At 40.9% G+C, this 16,723-nt stretch overlaps 1 protein-coding gene and 1 long non-coding RNA gene across 2 annotated transcripts; one reads left to right on the top strand and one right to left on the bottom strand.

The window, feature by feature from the left end:
- Window positions 1-396: 396 nt before the first annotated feature.
- On the bottom strand, window positions 397-12,561 carry rab4b (RAB4B, member RAS oncogene family). Its single transcript, XM_022220868.2, has 8 exons — window positions 12,366-12,561; window positions 8,200-8,280; window positions 6,885-6,999; window positions 6,588-6,650; window positions 3,574-3,728; window positions 3,382-3,477; window positions 3,046-3,221; window positions 397-2,946 (listed from the first exon to the last, which is right to left on the bottom strand). Exons 1-7 carry the CDS (start codon window positions 12,379-12,381, stop codon window positions 3,106-3,108), a joined length of 642 nt encoding a protein of 213 aa, XP_022076560.1. The 5' UTR covers window positions 12,382-12,561; the 3' UTR covers window positions 397-2,946; window positions 3,046-3,105.
- Window positions 12,562-12,780: 219 nt separating this feature from the next.
- On the top strand, window positions 12,781-15,879 carry LOC127536698 (uncharacterized). Its single transcript, XR_007945791.1, has 2 exons — window positions 12,781-13,375; window positions 14,902-15,879. It is a non-coding gene; the product is annotated as an uncharacterized LOC127536698 (long non-coding RNA).
- Window positions 15,880-16,723: the final 844 nt, after the last annotated feature.

Raw genomic sequence — 16,723 nt, 5'->3', positions numbered from 1 at the left:
ACTTCAGCTACATTAAACCACTCTAGCCGTTGCTCCATCGACCCAGGAGCATAAATCCAGACAATTGGACACAGAGGGCATTTACTCTTCATCATATGAGTCCTCTGATATCCTAACCTCAACCTGACTGCCTTTGGGAGAAATGATTCGACTAAAGAATGGCGAAGGAGGGGAATGAATCACGTACATGGATTCCATTGTTGAATTTCAAGGTCCGTTAAGTCAGCCGGCTGTAAACCTGATGTGTAAACGCAGCTCACACTTGTGCACACACTCAAGGGAGGTACAAAAGAAAAAAAGGTGAGACTTCCCAATATTCTGGATGGGATGCACTTTAACAGAGCTTAATTACAAAGCAGAGATCACCATTAACATCCAGGAGACAGGTGAGAGGTATTAATTGAAAAACAAGCAGTTTACTAGGAATTGCATAATCATTACAATCAATGAGCAACACGCACCCTCAATAGACAATAGACAAATCTTATTTACAGGACAGGTTACTGGAGATGTACAGTAGTATTTAGGTTGATTATACAACATTAGTTACTAAGCAGCAACTGAGCTGGATTGCGTCCATCACATGATTGAATCCAGACAAGTGAATATAACGCTCATATATGGCTATCCTGATGATTGCTTCTTATGAACTGTACAATAACACAGACGCAAGCCGACTGATTCAACCATTCTGATGACTTACACATGACAACCGGCGAATAGGATTAATCAGAGCTGCTGCTGACCGCCACCTACATCTCACAAAGTCATCATCCTTTCATCATTACCTCCACGTCAGCAGAGAGCAATAAACAAATTAAATCCTCAGACAGCACGAGTTCCCATCATTTCAACATTCTTGCCTAGCGACAGCAGGAACTCGCACTGAGCATCTCAGTTGTTATTTAGTAAGAAATGATAACATCTACAATTAAAATCTTTATTACAGTTTACAGTTCAAGTAAAATAAAATGTACATTTCTATAGTTACAGCATATAAACAGAACAAGAATGAAAATTCAAAAGTAAAAGTGCACTTGCAGAAGGAGACAAACTATCACATGATGTAAATATTGTATGAAAGCAACAAGTTTTGACCATCTGTCTCTTGATATCCTATACTATCTCGTGTTTGCACAACCCGCCATCTTCCTCCCGTCAGTGTGCTGGCTCACTTGAGCTTAAACACATATGGTTTGTCTGGGAGGACATATGCCAGCGCTGGAGGACAGAGACATGAGAAATAAGTTAGCGGGCAGTTTGTTTTGATCTCCTCTTGGCTGGGTCAGTATAACCTGCTCTCAGTGATTCAGACAGAAGCAGTGCCTTTGACTCAACAGGGCGGCAGTTTGGGGATGTTTTTAAGTTATGAACTCGAAACCTCGTTTTCCTCCAGCAGCACCACAAAACATGCTGTCAGTGTTACAAGAAAAGAGGAAACCATGTTGCACTGGAAATTCCCTGTTTCTCTCATGGGCAATACAGGATTCCAAGGAGAAAACATCTGGGTCGCCTCAGAAAACTCAGACTCTGGAGCAGAACAGAGTTGATATTTCTGTGCTTAACAAACAGAAGTGATTACTCGCGAGGTTAAAAACAGAATCTTGATTTTTTTTTAAGGCGCATTTACAACTTGTCATGAGTGTACAATGTCAAACCGCAATGAAGGAACTGGGGGGGGGCGCAAAAGTTTCCTGAACACGACACTGAAGCAAAACCAACTGTGGTTTCCTGTGACGTCCCTTGTACAGTATGTGCATGCAGAGCAGCAAGAATCAAAGGGAGGTCATGCCCAGCAGGAGGAGTCAAAAACATTTTGCCACGATTGATGACTCTTTCTTAATCTTTCACTGTAACAGGAGCAGAGATATAGGGACTCAAACATGGTGTGAACGTAAAAAAAGCCCCAAGCTATAGACTTTCAGACCTTTGGATAAAATAAAGAGCAAATGTTCTCTTCTTTGTGCTTTAGACCTGACCCACTGGCTTGTCTATGTGGGTGTAGAGTGGAGTGATTGGACCATTCCCTTTGACAGAGACATGGCGGCTGGGAAGAATACACTAAAGAGCCACAATATCAAGTATATCACTAAGGCCAATACTCTACATCATAACAGTGCATTATAATGCAAACCAAACATTTTTTAATGTAAGACGCAATGTAACACACACTTCAGAGCGATTAAAATTCCTGGGCTCTACATTAGGGCCTATTTTGGCTTTAAAAATCTGAAGTACACCTAAATCCAGTGATTAGCAGCTTAAATTTTCAGATCATTTGACAATAACTGCAAAAATCTTCGCAAGGATTTGCATTGCTTCGCATTAGGAACAAATTTCTATACAATATTTATAACCCAAAATCTGTGAAAGTCAACTTCTCATAAGAGGACGCACTTAGACTATTTATTATTATCAATGACGGCCTCGGTTTAAGGAAAATATAGTTATGTAAATGATCAGCAAGCATATTATGAATGCTAAAACTTAAAACAACCAAATTAACCATGAAATATTACTGGGGAAGTTTGAATGATGAATACGCGCAGAATAGTTTAACAATAATAATTTACAAACAATGTTGTGCAAACGCAGAAAGCATTTGGGGGTTACTAAAACCAGAATGAAAAAAAAAAAGCACAGATATAAAACAACAGTAGGGCAGCCCATACACACAACCCTTGACTTGTCCTTGTCTGGTAAGAAAGCAGGAAACCATCTTTTAAGACGAGGATTTCTCTTCTTTATGATCCCACTGTGTTCACACCGAGGGGTCGGCTTGTTCAGATGCAGGAGCAAAACTGACCCCTTCAGGTAAGAAGGAGAGACTCTTACCAGAGGTCAGGGGTCAGGGGTTGCAGTGATCTCCACGACCACTCATCGAGGTGATCAAAGGTGTGTGAGACTCCAGGATGGAGCGTCGCACACACCAAAAAACACCTTGAGCTAAGATGTGGCGAGAATGGAAATGAGAAGGTAACCACTCCATAGTGCGGCAAATTAAAAAATAACAAAGAATTCAGGTCAAGTGTTAAACTTACTAACCTGTAGGGGGCGTCCTGTCTGTGTGGGCCTTTGGGCTGAGGTGTGGCTAGAGCCCGATCCCTAGCAATTACACTGCTGCTTATTCTGTGTCGTGGTGCCTCTCGGCTGTCGCAGCTGCCTCAACGAAGCATCTCCATACTGGATACCTGAACCCATCCTCTCCGGGTCCAACTCACCTTTAAGAGAACCACAATGAGAAATGTCAAGACATGTCTGCTCCACTTCTGGCAGATCCAGAGAACTTCATGCAAATAAGCAACGAGATCTTAACACAGCATGCAAACGTCTGGAGCAACCAGTGCGGACACACGTCTTTAGCAAACAAAACAAGCGTACCTGAATCTATCTTATTGAGGATGGTGCGAGCGCATTTCAAGAAGCCTTCCTCGACGTTTTCACCAGTCAGAGCGCTCGTCTCCAGAAACATCAGCTCTGTGTAGGCACAAGAAAAGCAAGTGTATAAAATACTAAAAAAAAAAACAAATGCGGAATTGAAATGTGCGACAATGTAGATTCCACAGCAGTTACCGTTCTCCTGAGCGAAGCGCGAGGCCTCCAGAAAGGTCACCTCTCTGTCTGCATCCAGGTCTTTCTTGTTACCACACAGGATGATGACAATGTTGGGGCTGGCCAGTGTCCGTGCATCCGTCAGCCAGTTGGTCAGAGCGTTATACGTCTCCCGGCTGTAAGACAGGACAGTTTTAGTGTTGGGCTAAAGCAGGGGTGTCAAACTCAGTTCCTGGAGGGCCACTATCCTGCATGTTTTAGATGTTTCCCTCTTCCAACACACCTGATTCAAATGATCAGCTTATCATCAAGCTCAGCAGAAGCCTGATAACGAGCCTGATCATTTGAATCAGGTGTGTTGGAAGAGGGAAACATCTAAAACATGCAGGATAGTGGCCCTCCAGGAACAGAGTTTGACACCCCTGGGCTAAAGCATCACCATGTAACACGGTATTTTCTGCATTCATGTGGCTTCAAAGGTTCAGGACTGTATGCCCACATGTCATGCCAGCCTATAATTTACAATAGAATAGAATATAATAGAATTCTGTTGGTTCAGTAGCAAGCACAGCGATAAAAGAGACCATCACCACAACAGAAAAATATATAAAATAAAAATGTACTAAGCTACAAAATGCACAACAAGGTGTAAAATATGCTAGGAGTAAAACTGTACATAGAAAAATGCACCAATAAACTATATTAAAAATCTATAAAATTATTGTAACCGCCCTGCTTCTTTACGCACTCTTTGTGTCTGTCTTAGAGTATATCTGATGGTTATTAGATTGTATGTAAATATTGCAATTTCCATTACAGTTTATTGAATTAATCTATGAAATGATCGTATTTACCCTCTCTGGTATTGATAAAACCCCTAAAAAATGATCTCTGTCTATCAAAGTTCACAATGATTTCTATGAAAATAATCACCTCCATTAGGATTCTTCTCCTTTACACTATATAACACTTAAATGCCTTCATATAAAAACACGACAATGTACTAGAAGAGGGATATTTCCATTTTAAGAATATAATCTACCTGCTGTCCAAACCCTGGATATCAAAAGGACTGTGTCTTCACAGGGTTGCTCTATCAAATGAAGAATCTTTCAGTGTTATTACAATTTTTTCTCCAAATCAAACACAATGCCCTTTTTAAAGAGGTCCTCTAACGTGTGTAAATAAAGACTAGTAGCAGTGATAAATTGTGACTTTGTAACTTGATTATATTTAGAACAAGCACATCTTCTGTAACCTTTCACAGAAATGTCACGCTCTTCAGTTACACTCCATAGCTAGCATGCACAGCGGTCTGCTGGGACAGTGAAGCCAAAAGCACAAAACTTTCATGGAAACTTCTCTGCAGCGAAGCCACTGGTTACCACGGAGACCGGGTCAGGGTGTCCACGGTAACATGAGGCCAATGAGGTGAGCAAAAAGGGTGTAGGTCCGCAAGCTGATGTTTAACAGCTGCTTTCACAAACGGCCAAAGAATGACGCAACTCCCCTTGCGCTCGCCGATGGGGCGAAGCGACTCAGCTGCAATCTGCCTCACAGACTCTTCCTTCCTTCAGCTGTCCATCCTCCTGCGAACGCTTTCATCTGTGAAGAGTGATGAATGTCTCCACAGCCTTTTGTTTTTCATCTCCTCCTCCTCTGATCTGTCTCTCCGTGTATTTTTCTCCCTCCTCTCCCCTTGTTTTTACCTCAGGTGACACTTATTTAGATAGACTTCTGCTTTCCCAACCGCTGCTGCCTGCCAGAAGACGCCTCTATATTACAGCTCCTGCCACTCTGCGCTCCACCTCCTCCCTCCACAAAAGCCTGTACGTTCCTACAAACACAAATTGTATTGCATTCCTGTCTCTCAGCGTTACTGCAGTCATGCCATCTTGATTTCACAACCCCTCTATCACAACCCAGAGCTTATGAAACACCGGCCCGTGAGTGGGTTTCTGATATTCATATATCACCGTATGGGTCCAGGCTTAGTCATAAAACTGCACCATTTTCTGGAGGTGGCGTGGACGCTATATAACACCTATAGGTTGTTAAAACCACACAGACCGAAAACAACAACAACAGAAGGGGTCATAAAAACACAGTGAGTAAAGTGGAATACCATTTACAGTTAAGCTTCACGCATCAGCAAATTTCAATTTCAAGTGATGCTCGATGCAATTTCAACAGGTCAAAACAGCATTACTTTTTGCAGTTTTCTCATAGTTTTTAATGACTATTTTGTTGTGTAACGAAAAAAAATGCACAAGCATGAACATGTAAGTACAATGCTTGCGACTATATCCCACAATATAGAGAAACAAGTTATTCTGACATCACAACACCCTGATCCCGGCTTCCCTCCACCAGCTCCTTGTCTGTTTTAGAATAGATTTTAACATTGTATCGATCACTTTCAGAGATGGCCGAAAGCTACATATCAGAAATCCCGATCCCGTATGAGCCTGTTTGCAGCCTCAGTTGCTCATGTGGGGCCTTTGTGATTGCTCCAAAGTTGAGGCTTAAATCTAAGAGTGACTGTCAGTTTGCCATAAGGGACTTTTGGCTTTGGAACAGGAGGAGGTAAGACTCGCAGAATTAGTGTCTTCCTTGCAATCACATCTTAAAACCTACTTTTAAGGACTTGATTTTATGGGATTTTGTCCAACTCATTCACCCTTTATTTAAGTACTTATTTATTTACTATTATTATTGCATTTACCATTGTTTTTTATGATTTTCTTAACTTTTATTCTGCTCTTTCTTTTTCTTTAATATGAAATGGCATCATTGGTGCTTTTTAATACTTTATTTGTATCAATTGGTCTTTGCTGCATTGCTGTACTTTACAAATCTTTCACCACGTTTAATTCTATTTCTCCACCTTTGTATTTTTATATGTCAGTTTAATTTCTGTTGGGCTGGACTGACCTTCTGTCATCATTATTGCTATTATTTAAATTATCGTCAAGCAGCATTATTTGTGCTAAAGTAGCAGAACAGTGAGTGATTACACACAGCGACGGTTTTACCTGGTAATATCATAGACAAGGAGCGCTCCAGCTGCTCCTCGGTAGTAGCTGCGCGTGACAGAACTGTGAAGAAAATGCAGAAACGCTGTTTAAAGTAATGCATTCACAATATCACATGGTATCAGACAGGGGGAGGTGAAAGAGGAACGCTCCCTTGCTTTAAACCATCATCATCAGTCAAGCTCTTCAATACTCTACTGCAGCTGCTCTGAGCTTACGAGACTGTAACCTCTCACATGAAACTGTGGGTGTTGTATGTATGTCAAATACTGAGCAGGAAATATTGTAGTCTGTTACCGGAATCGCTCCTGCCCGGCAGTGTCCCAGATCTGCAGTTTGACTGTCTTCCCACCAACGTTGACTACCCTGGAACCAAACTCCACGCCGATGGTGTGGTTGGAGTCCTGCTTAACTGCAAGAGCGTTGTGAAAAGGGAGGGAGCATGAAAGAGCAGCACAGTAGAACAACGAACTGCAGCACAGTTTATGTAGAAGTGCCACGATGTCTTTGTCCCTTGGAAAGTTACGCAGTGTTTATACAGAGAAGTCTTTCCACTTAACCACAGGGTGTGCACTGCCATAATTGGGACAACAATGTCATCTTATAACATGTTCCTGTATTGTTTCCTTTCTCTCTTTATTGACAGGGCATGAACTGAACACAGCTCAATCAAATTAATTCACGTGTAGGAATTTTTACATGTTTGTACAAAGCAAAATTGTGAAGCAGTGAGTGCGGTACACGAGCATCCTGAATGCTTACTAGAGGACTTCTCAACATCTTTACAGTTTTGATGTTTGGACAGTTTAAATACTGTGCTATAAATAAATAAATCACACACTAACATTAAATCACAGTTTTGTTAGATATACTTCTACAGCCCGACAATAAATCCTGACTTTGTGAAGCTTATGGTGCATGCTTTGAAGGCATTATCAGCAGGGATGTTTTACTGCCCTGCACGGTGCAGAAAGTGTCATTTTCATTTAGCCATGAAGACGTACAGCTCACAGAATTGTTAGCGCCCGGCAAAACAGCGTTTTCCGGAAGGTATTGTTTTCCGCTGCATGGTCTCGCTTGCTTGTTTGTCTGTAACAATTTGGTTTCCGCACGATAACTCGATAAAATACTGATATTTGGTACACAGGTGTACCATAATAAGACACAGGTCAAGTTCGCATTTGGTGACCTTGACCTCATTTTCAAGGTCACAGGGGTCATCTTTGTCGCCGGGCGGTCCAAGTTTGGTAAAACTTCTAGTTAAATTTAGTGTGTATTTTCTTTTTAGGTCCTGTTCGTGCAGGACAGCCAAGCCAGAGAGCTGTGGTAACTCGTGTTGTATTTGGCTGGCTCAATAATTACCTACTGTAAATGTTAAGAATCTGGATCGGCACACACTGCATCCTGCATCCACACAGCAGTGAATGAATAACTTTCTGAGAAGGAACGTGTTGAAAAATTCAGCAGGGTCCAAGCTCACAGTAGAGTGAGAGGGTTCATTTGATGTGTGTGGCGTAAAATCAGCAGCACAAGTTTGTGACCTTTTCAATTTAAGGGTGTCTGTGCTAGTCTACACTGAAAAAGTCACTTTTTTTGTAACCCTCAGACTTACACTTGTTCTCAATGAACTGGTGGAGGAGGCAGGATTTCCCCGTCCCGGCACTGCCAATCACCAGGAACTTAAACAGGAAGTCTGCAAGCAGAGGAGAAGAGGTAGAGATCAGTGCGACACCAACATCAGGGGCGAATCTACTCCACTTTGTGCTTCCATCCCCGGAGACAATCCTAAGCTTTCCTCTTAATCCCACTGAGCTACTACTTTCACAGTATCCTCCAAACCCAAATTAGCCTACTAATCACAAAGCTTTGCATGTAATCAGTATAGCGTGCCGCTTACAATTCTAATTTAAAATGCCTGTTTGTCCCAGGTGGAAAATGACTATCTGAAGCCTTGAAGAAGCACCAGCACCAATAACAGGTCATCAGAGCAAAGCTGAAGCTTTAGAGTTATTAAACATGGCTTAGAGCAGGGGTGTCAAACTCAGTTCCTGGAGGGCCACTATCCTGCATGTTTTAGATGTTTCCCTCTTCCAACACACCTGATTCAAATGATCAGGCTCGTTATCAGGCTTCTGCTGAGCTTGATGATAAGCTGATCATTTGAATCAGGTGTGTTGGAAGAGGGAAACATCTAAAACATGCAGGATAGTGGCCCTCCAGGAACTGAGTTTGACACCCCTGGCTTAGAGTAACCGACTTGCACAGAGATTGAATGACCAAAGCCAGCTGGTTGTACAGATGTTGTTGTGGAGAGTGGGTCCTTGCCCTGGAGAGTATAACGTACCCCCCTTACATGATCCTCAATGACTTATGTGCAAAGGTATACTTAGAACGGGCTGCCTTACGTGCTGCGGTCAAAGATAGTACTGGGGAAATTTACATACATGCACTGTGCTGCAGCTCCCACTAGATCCAAAAGATACAACACATGAGGATATGAAAAGTGGGCGCAAGTCTGAGTGAGCTGTTTCAGTGAGAAATAAAGACAAATTTTCATGTTGCCCTCTTCAAAAAGACATTTGAATCTCAATGAAATGTATCCATTTAAATAAAAGAAAGAAAGGTTGTGATAGAATAGCAAGAAATTCAGGAATCAGGGTGTGTCCCTTAGACTGTAAGAGCAAATAATGACTGCAAACTATGCTTTTCCTCCTGAGCACCTGCTTTGTTTGAAATTTTAGAAAGAGTGTGCAGTTTTGGTTTAAGCTTTAGCTCTGCAGGGAAGAAGTGCTGGCCTGGGAAATCATTAGTGACCACTGTTGATGTTACCAGCCAGGTGAACATCCTGTGAATATTCAGCTTCACACAAGATTGACAGAAATAGCACTTGAAAAAAGAAAAACAAGAGGGTATGATGAGATTGATCTTTAGTTCCTGTGTTACATTTAAACTTGTTATGCTATTGCTCTTGGAGCCACCTTCATCGGCCGACACACACCACACCACCATTACAGTGTGCCATTGTTTGTTGAAGCGGGTGTTTTCTCAAGCAGCACAAGCTAGAGGTCAAATTCAATGCAACCAAACGGCTGCAGCACAGTGAAGGTGGCTACAGGCACTTATAGTTTTATTCTGCCACAGCAGTCAACGTTACATCTCAACCGCACAGTGTCAGTGGTCGTGACAGCAGAACTGACAGAATCAAAGGCTAACAGCTCTGTTTTAAAAGCTTGCCTCAGCTTTTCAGCGTCTTCCTCGACATCATATATTCCCATGTGAGATCTGCATACAGCAATCAAGCTGTCAATATGTCAAAGCAATGAGGAGAGTGGAATGCAGCGCTGTCCTCTCAACAGCCACCTCTCAGCCTATTGTATTCTTTACACATCAATATTAAATAACCCCTGAGGGAACAGAATAACAATGTTATCTGCATTCACTTACACGGTGACAACATTTAACACGCTCAGGCGCAGATCTAATGTTTATGTCTGATGTGTTCTCCCGTTTACTGACAACATGCACAAGGCATTTAGACTTGAGGTCAAATGGGATGTTTGCCTAATGCATTTGCATCTCTGTACTCCAAAAATGCAGAGCTTCGTCAAAAAATGAAGAAAGATAATGGATAACAACAGAATTCCAAAAATTATAAAATGCTGAAGCCCAGCATCTATAAACATACCGGTATTACCAAACAGAGAAATCTGGACAACAAAAACAGAATAAATTAGCCTAGAAACAGAAAACCGTCCAACAACACTCCGACTCCAGTATACGTTGCATTTTAAGATTAGTGTCAACCAAATTTAGAGTTAATCTGAAAATATGCTCCCATTACAATGCCACACTAAAGACAGCATAATGTTTTCTACTGTCCTCATATAAACCACGATGTGTAACTACACTTACTGACCAAATACCAAATGAAAAGTTGTATAAATTCCATCTGTAACCACTTAACTTGTACTTATTGTGTTCATAATGCTTTTTGCCAGTTGCACCAGTGACCCTGCAGAACAGAAAGCCGAGGAGACTGAGACAGAAATCAATAAAAGGCTATTACCGCTCCCATTAGCTCTGGCACTTTTACATAAATACTGCCCACTTGGATAAAGTTTCATACAAGGAATGAGGGAGAGAGGGTACAAGCAGAAGCAGATGGCAAGAGTGTGTTTGAGAGTGCAACAGGAGAGTGTGATGGTGTGCCATTTCAAAACAACTACGTCTACAGTGACAAGCCCATTCTTCTGCTGATACTATCAGTCATTTTGAATGAATTTATGCAGAACAGTAATGCATTTCTGAATCAATAAATTTCTCTGTAGCAATAGCAGTCAGTCATAATTACAATGTCACTGACAGGTGCAATTATGTCTATTGTCAGGATAAGTATGCAAAATGTATAAAACAAGAAATTAAATGCAGCATGGGAAATTTATTAAACTCTATCTATTCTTTTTAACACAACAGAATATGTACGTATCTGTTGTTCGAACACATGGAATCTCTACCACAAAACAGAGGTCATGAAACAGCAAAGTACACACTTTACCGGAAATGATAATAGGTAGATTAAGAGTGGGGTCACAGACCAGAAAGCAAAGTCAGTAATGAGTCATCTCTGACGCAGAGAGTTAATGAGGTTGTTGGTTCTGGTATGTTGTCCCACTCTTCCTCTGCAGAAGCTGGTGGACATTTTGGTGGCCAGGACCACATTGTCGGACTCATCAATCCAGAGCGGTCTCGAATTATTTCTGAGACTGGCTATGGCCCTAACTGCCTTATCAACATCCAGCATGCCAATAGCCCATTCTTATATTTCTCTTTTCATCTGTGGCACTCTGTCATTTGAAGAAAGCTGGATTTTTAGAGTCACTGGTAAGAGGAGTGTCTGTGTGCTGGCCACACTATCTAATCATTGTCCTTTCACACCACACCTGACCAGGGTGTGGATTAACTCAACGGTTAAGAACTTATCACAACACTATTAACAGCATACAAACATACTGTGCACATTTGACTTAACTGAGCCCTTCTCTAAACATAAAAAGATTAACGAGATTTATTACTTTTTCTGTAAGTCAGAAAAGAAGACTGTTTGTATGCTGCGTTTATACATTTTGGGTTTTGTTTTTTTTTTGGAAGTGAAATTTCTGTGAATCAGGATGAAAACAGATGTGGCAGACCAGTGACACGCCAGGCAGTTGCTGCTCTACAGGTATCTCTTCCATGATCAGCCACAGCAATCTAACTTCCTCTTCTGGGCCTTGAAGCTGACAGCTACCTCTTATTTGGAAAAAACACAGCACCTTGGGCTGAATGAATGCAACATTGTTTCAGCTCGCAAGGTCACCCATTCTGCTTGAAATACAATAAACTAAGGTTACCTCAGAGTCTGCGAGCACATTTTCCGACACGCTACAGTTGCGTTTTGTGTAAAGTTTGGCCAACTTTTACCTGTACACGTCTCACCATCTGTTTGTTGCTGACCGTTTCACGAAGCAGTGCACTCCGCCATAGTGGAACAGAGGTGTCACTTAACACACACGAAACACTCAAAGTAGACCACTTAATCTGAATGAAATGTCAGCTGTGAATGTTAAATAACACCCTTAAAGCCCACAGTCAGCATGAGGTGGCACAACCTAAGCTAACACACAGCTAGCTAAATAGCAACTTTGCTAAGAGCCCAGTCTGTCACATCAGACCACAGAGCTGAGTCTGAGTACCAGCTAGCAAGCATGAAATTTAACAGTCTGCCTCGCACAAACATACCGTATGTCTCAGACATGTTGACCCTCGCTGTATGAAGGACTCGAGCGGACCTTGTAACTGTTCTTTTGGTTTTGTGATAGCTGTGTGCTCGCTGGGTTCACACCTCTTAAGGGTGTTTATCTACGATGCTAGAGGTTTCCTTGATCCCTTCCTAGCTTCCTTTGCTCAGACCAAACACGACGTAGCAGCTACGTGCTGCGTCACTCGTCGTTTAATTGTGCTGCGTTCAATCACCATACACCGTATGGTAATTTTGAAAACACAGCAGGATAATTTCGGCAAAAGCGTTGAAAATAATAGAATAGTCTATATTTGATGAGCTGTTAGGGATACAGTGTTTTTGTTTGATCTATATGTTTATTGTTCCTGCAAAAAATCTAAACAAGTGGCAAAAGATGGCAAGACAATGTGCTACAGATGTTAATGGTATTTCTCTACTATACTTCCAGAGTAACGACTTTCCCAGGAATTACACGAAGTCTATGTGAATCACGTGACGACCGACCATTTAAACTGCTATTGACTCTACTCACAGCTCTGAGTTCTACCACGTTTTAGAAAATTCTATTAAATTATAAATCGAGAACAGTTAATGCAGGTGTTCTCCAGTCAGTTACTACCTAACTGTGAGTCATGGGTAAAATCGCCGAGCTCAGCGAGAGCCTCCGGTCACGCATTGTGGCTGCACACAAGACAGGGAAAGGCTACAAAGCAATATCCAAGTGTTTCGAAGTGCCAGTGGCCACAGTGCGAAGCATCATCAAAAAGTACAAGGAGTTCAACACCGTGGAAAACCTGAAAGGGCGTGGTAGGAAGCCAAAAGTGACCCCCGCGCTGGTGAGGATGGTGGTGAGAGAGGCCAAGAAGAACCCAAACATCACCACCAAGGCCATCCTGAAGAACCTGAGCCACTCTGGTACTAACATCTCCAGACAGACGCTTCAGAGGACACTGCAGAGGGCTGGTCTGCAGGGACGCAAAACAAGGGGAGCTACACTTCTGCAAGACAGGTAACCTGTATAGAAGAAAACATAAAAGAGCAAAACAGGGCTTACAGGTAATAAACAGGATTGTAATTGTAAACTAATTGCAACCATGAAATGTTATTAAAGCATCAACATGACATTTTGACAAAAGCAAAATGTGCAATACAGCTTTAACAACAAGTGTGCAGTCAGTTCTCGGCAGATAATCACTTTTTGGCAAGACACTGACACCTAATTTGTCACTTTTACAATCTGGAAAAATAAAAAATGTACTTGTTCTGTCATTTTTTGTAAATTGCTTGCTTGTAAAGAGACACTGAGCAAACCAGCTGCACAGTATGACTGCATGTCACAAACTGAGGAACACTTAAATAACATCGTTGAATGTGACAAATATTTAGCTTGAGATAGTCTATTGTTTACGTGAAATACACACACATGGATATAGTCAAAGATCGTACGATTCAAAAATCAGGTGATAAAAGAAAAAAATGCAATGATAAAATATAATAAATAAGCAAAGTAAATGAAAAGAACAAGATATTAATTTTTACAAAAAGAAAGAAAAGAAACAAAGGGAGCATATGTCTTGTGCCGACTTTCGTGCCAATAAAGCAGACAGACTTGAAATTTAATTGAATTTAAGTGAATTAAGGGATGTCAATCAAACCACATGCAGTGACGCCTAAGGTGTGTGGAGTGCTGTAATAACATTGAAACAGAACAATCAATCACTCAATTGGACTTTATTTATATAACGCTTTTCTTACGAGTACAATGTAACATCAAGTGTTTTCGAAAACAAAAGCTACAAAAAAATGATGATTCCCTCAATGCAACATCCAAAAAGGCAAAATAAGGCAACATTTTAGAAAATATAAGCGATAAAAGACAATTACAATTGGTTAAAATGTATAAATAAATAGAGAAATGCAATCAATTTTGAAAATAATTACACTAATAATAATAACAATAATTGAATTAAATAAATAAAATCACCTGAAAGCATACTGAAAAGGTAAGTCTTGAGTTGCTTTTTATTTTTATTTTTTAGTATAATCAACAGTCTCTTCTACCCTCAGGTCTTCAGCAATGCTGTTGAGAAACATGAACTTTAATTACGAAACGGTTCACCATGGATTTTTGTTCTGACTTTTGGCAAATATCAGAATACCTGAGGGTTCTGCAAGGTTCAGAGGATAAAAACAGATCTGAAAAGTAGGTAGGGCGATGACTATTGTGAGCTCTATAAATCAATTATATGATCCTAAAATCAATTCTAAAAGAGACAGATATCTAAAATTGGTTTATGCGAGTTCTCCTTCTGGTCTTAGTAAGCACACATATAGCTGAGTTTTCAAGCAGTTGAAGTTCAGTTAAACTCTTCTGCTTCAGTCCTGCAGGTAATAGCAGTGTCTCTGTGTTCTCTTAAGCCACAGACAGACAGATGATGTCAATAGACAGAGAACTCCAGCTCAGTTTCATAGCCTGCGTGCTTTTTGTGGTTGTAATAGAACTTTGGGTCTTCATTCCATTTCCCTCCATTGCAGCAATGAACAGACAGAAGGGAAGCAACCGGAAAGTGAAGAAGTGGCAATCAGTGAATCAGAGGTAGAGCCTGGTTTGGAGAGCGAGCTGCAGGTCGACTCTCTCCATACTCCTCCCCCTGCTGAGTCTGACTGACTTTTGTGAGTGCCCTTTATGGTTATTAAATGTAAATAAATGACACTTTGGGATCACAGCTTGCACCCTGTCATTGTGCAGTGTGCTCCCAGAACTTTGGATTTAGGCTTTGCCGAAGTTCAGTTGGACAAAGAAGAGAGCCTTTGGTATCAATTCTGTGGTCAGATGAGACAAAATGGAGTTGTTTGGACACAGGGGCTTGACTTTGGTTTGACAAAAGACTGGAAATGTAGTAAAGAGCCCCATCCACACGGTCCAGCATGGTGGTGGGGATATGAAGCTTTGAGAGTGTTTTGAGCCGATGAGCCGGACAGCATTAAGATTCTACCGGAATATTTGGCTCTGGGCAGCAGAAGACCTTTTAACAAGAAAACTATCTTGCACAGCCAGATTGGTCCAGACGTAGTTCACGGCAAACATTTTGAAATCCAGATGTGAATCCCATCGAGAACCTGTGGAGGGAGCCGAAGACCAGAGTGAAGGAAAGGAAACCTTCAACTTCACTCTTCTGGGGATCAGTGCAAATAAGAGATGGTCCACCTTCAAAAACATGTCAAAATACTATAAGAACTATTTAATTACTGTTTGTAATAATTATAAAGAAAAAAACCGAAAAAACATTCATTTCTCTCATACGATGTCTTGCTGTTTTTTGCCACTTGTTAATGTTATTTCCAACCAGACGAAGCCTGGTGATCAAGTAAAAATTCATGGGTTAGTTTAGGTTAATAAGTGTGAACTCTACACCGTTTATTGTTACACTTAACTACAAAGCACATAAAACTGGAACTAATTGTCTGTACGATAGTAATCTAAATAAAATTTGAATTTAAATCTCTCAGAAATGTGTAATTGTTTATTTCTAAATTAAATATGAGATCAAAAGAAGTTGTTTGTATCAAAATTAATTTTCCTATTTTTATTGTTTCAGTAAAATTTGCTGCAAATCCCTTTTCATACAGAAAAAAAAGAAAAATGATAGGAAGCTTGAAAGGATTATCACCACTCTCACCACTTTTGCCAGCTCTTTAAAGCAATACTTTTTAGCCAAAAAATGCAAAGCTAGTCTAAATGGAACAGTCTGATTGTCCCTTTTATACAGTAGTTTAAAGTTAGGCATAAGTGATTTAGGCTTGACTTCTGTTATGTGTAACTGTAGGTACAACAGCAAACCACAAGGTGGCAGACAAACATAAAGGAGCTTCAAACCGGAGTTCTCTGGAGGCAGCAAAGTGAAGCATAACCTGGTTAGATGCCACTATCGGAACAGAAGCTTCTTCATGACATGATTAGTTGTGATATATGGTACATTTTGCACTTATTTAGTAATAATATTTTAAAATTGCGTTATGTTGCACAGACGACTGCTTGAGGCATCTGTTACAGAATCTGATATGTTCCAGATTCTGCTTGTTTTAACCTAATATCAAAACTGTCAGTACATGAATATGTCTTGTCAAGATCAGTCTGTGGGAACAGGGAGTTATGCATCATTGTGGTGTCTTTGGCAAACAGACGACTGCTCTTCCATGGAAATAATTACTCAAAGTAATGACTTTTGAAGTTTTACAGGAATGTGGAATATCTGTTTTCTTTGCATGAGCATTAATCACCTTGCCATACCTTTATATCCATACATAGACATAAACTCACAAAGAGCCCGGGGCATGGAGTGCAGGGCCGCCCAGG

This window comes from Acanthochromis polyacanthus, chromosome 13 (genome assembly GCF_021347895.1).
Source record: "Acanthochromis polyacanthus isolate Apoly-LR-REF ecotype Palm Island chromosome 13, KAUST_Apoly_ChrSc, whole genome shotgun sequence".
NCBI classification, from domain to species: Eukaryota; Metazoa; Chordata; class Actinopteri; family Pomacentridae; genus Acanthochromis; species Acanthochromis polyacanthus.
Note: the sequence above shows the minus strand (reverse complement) of the source record. Positions and strands in the feature narration are given on the sequence as shown.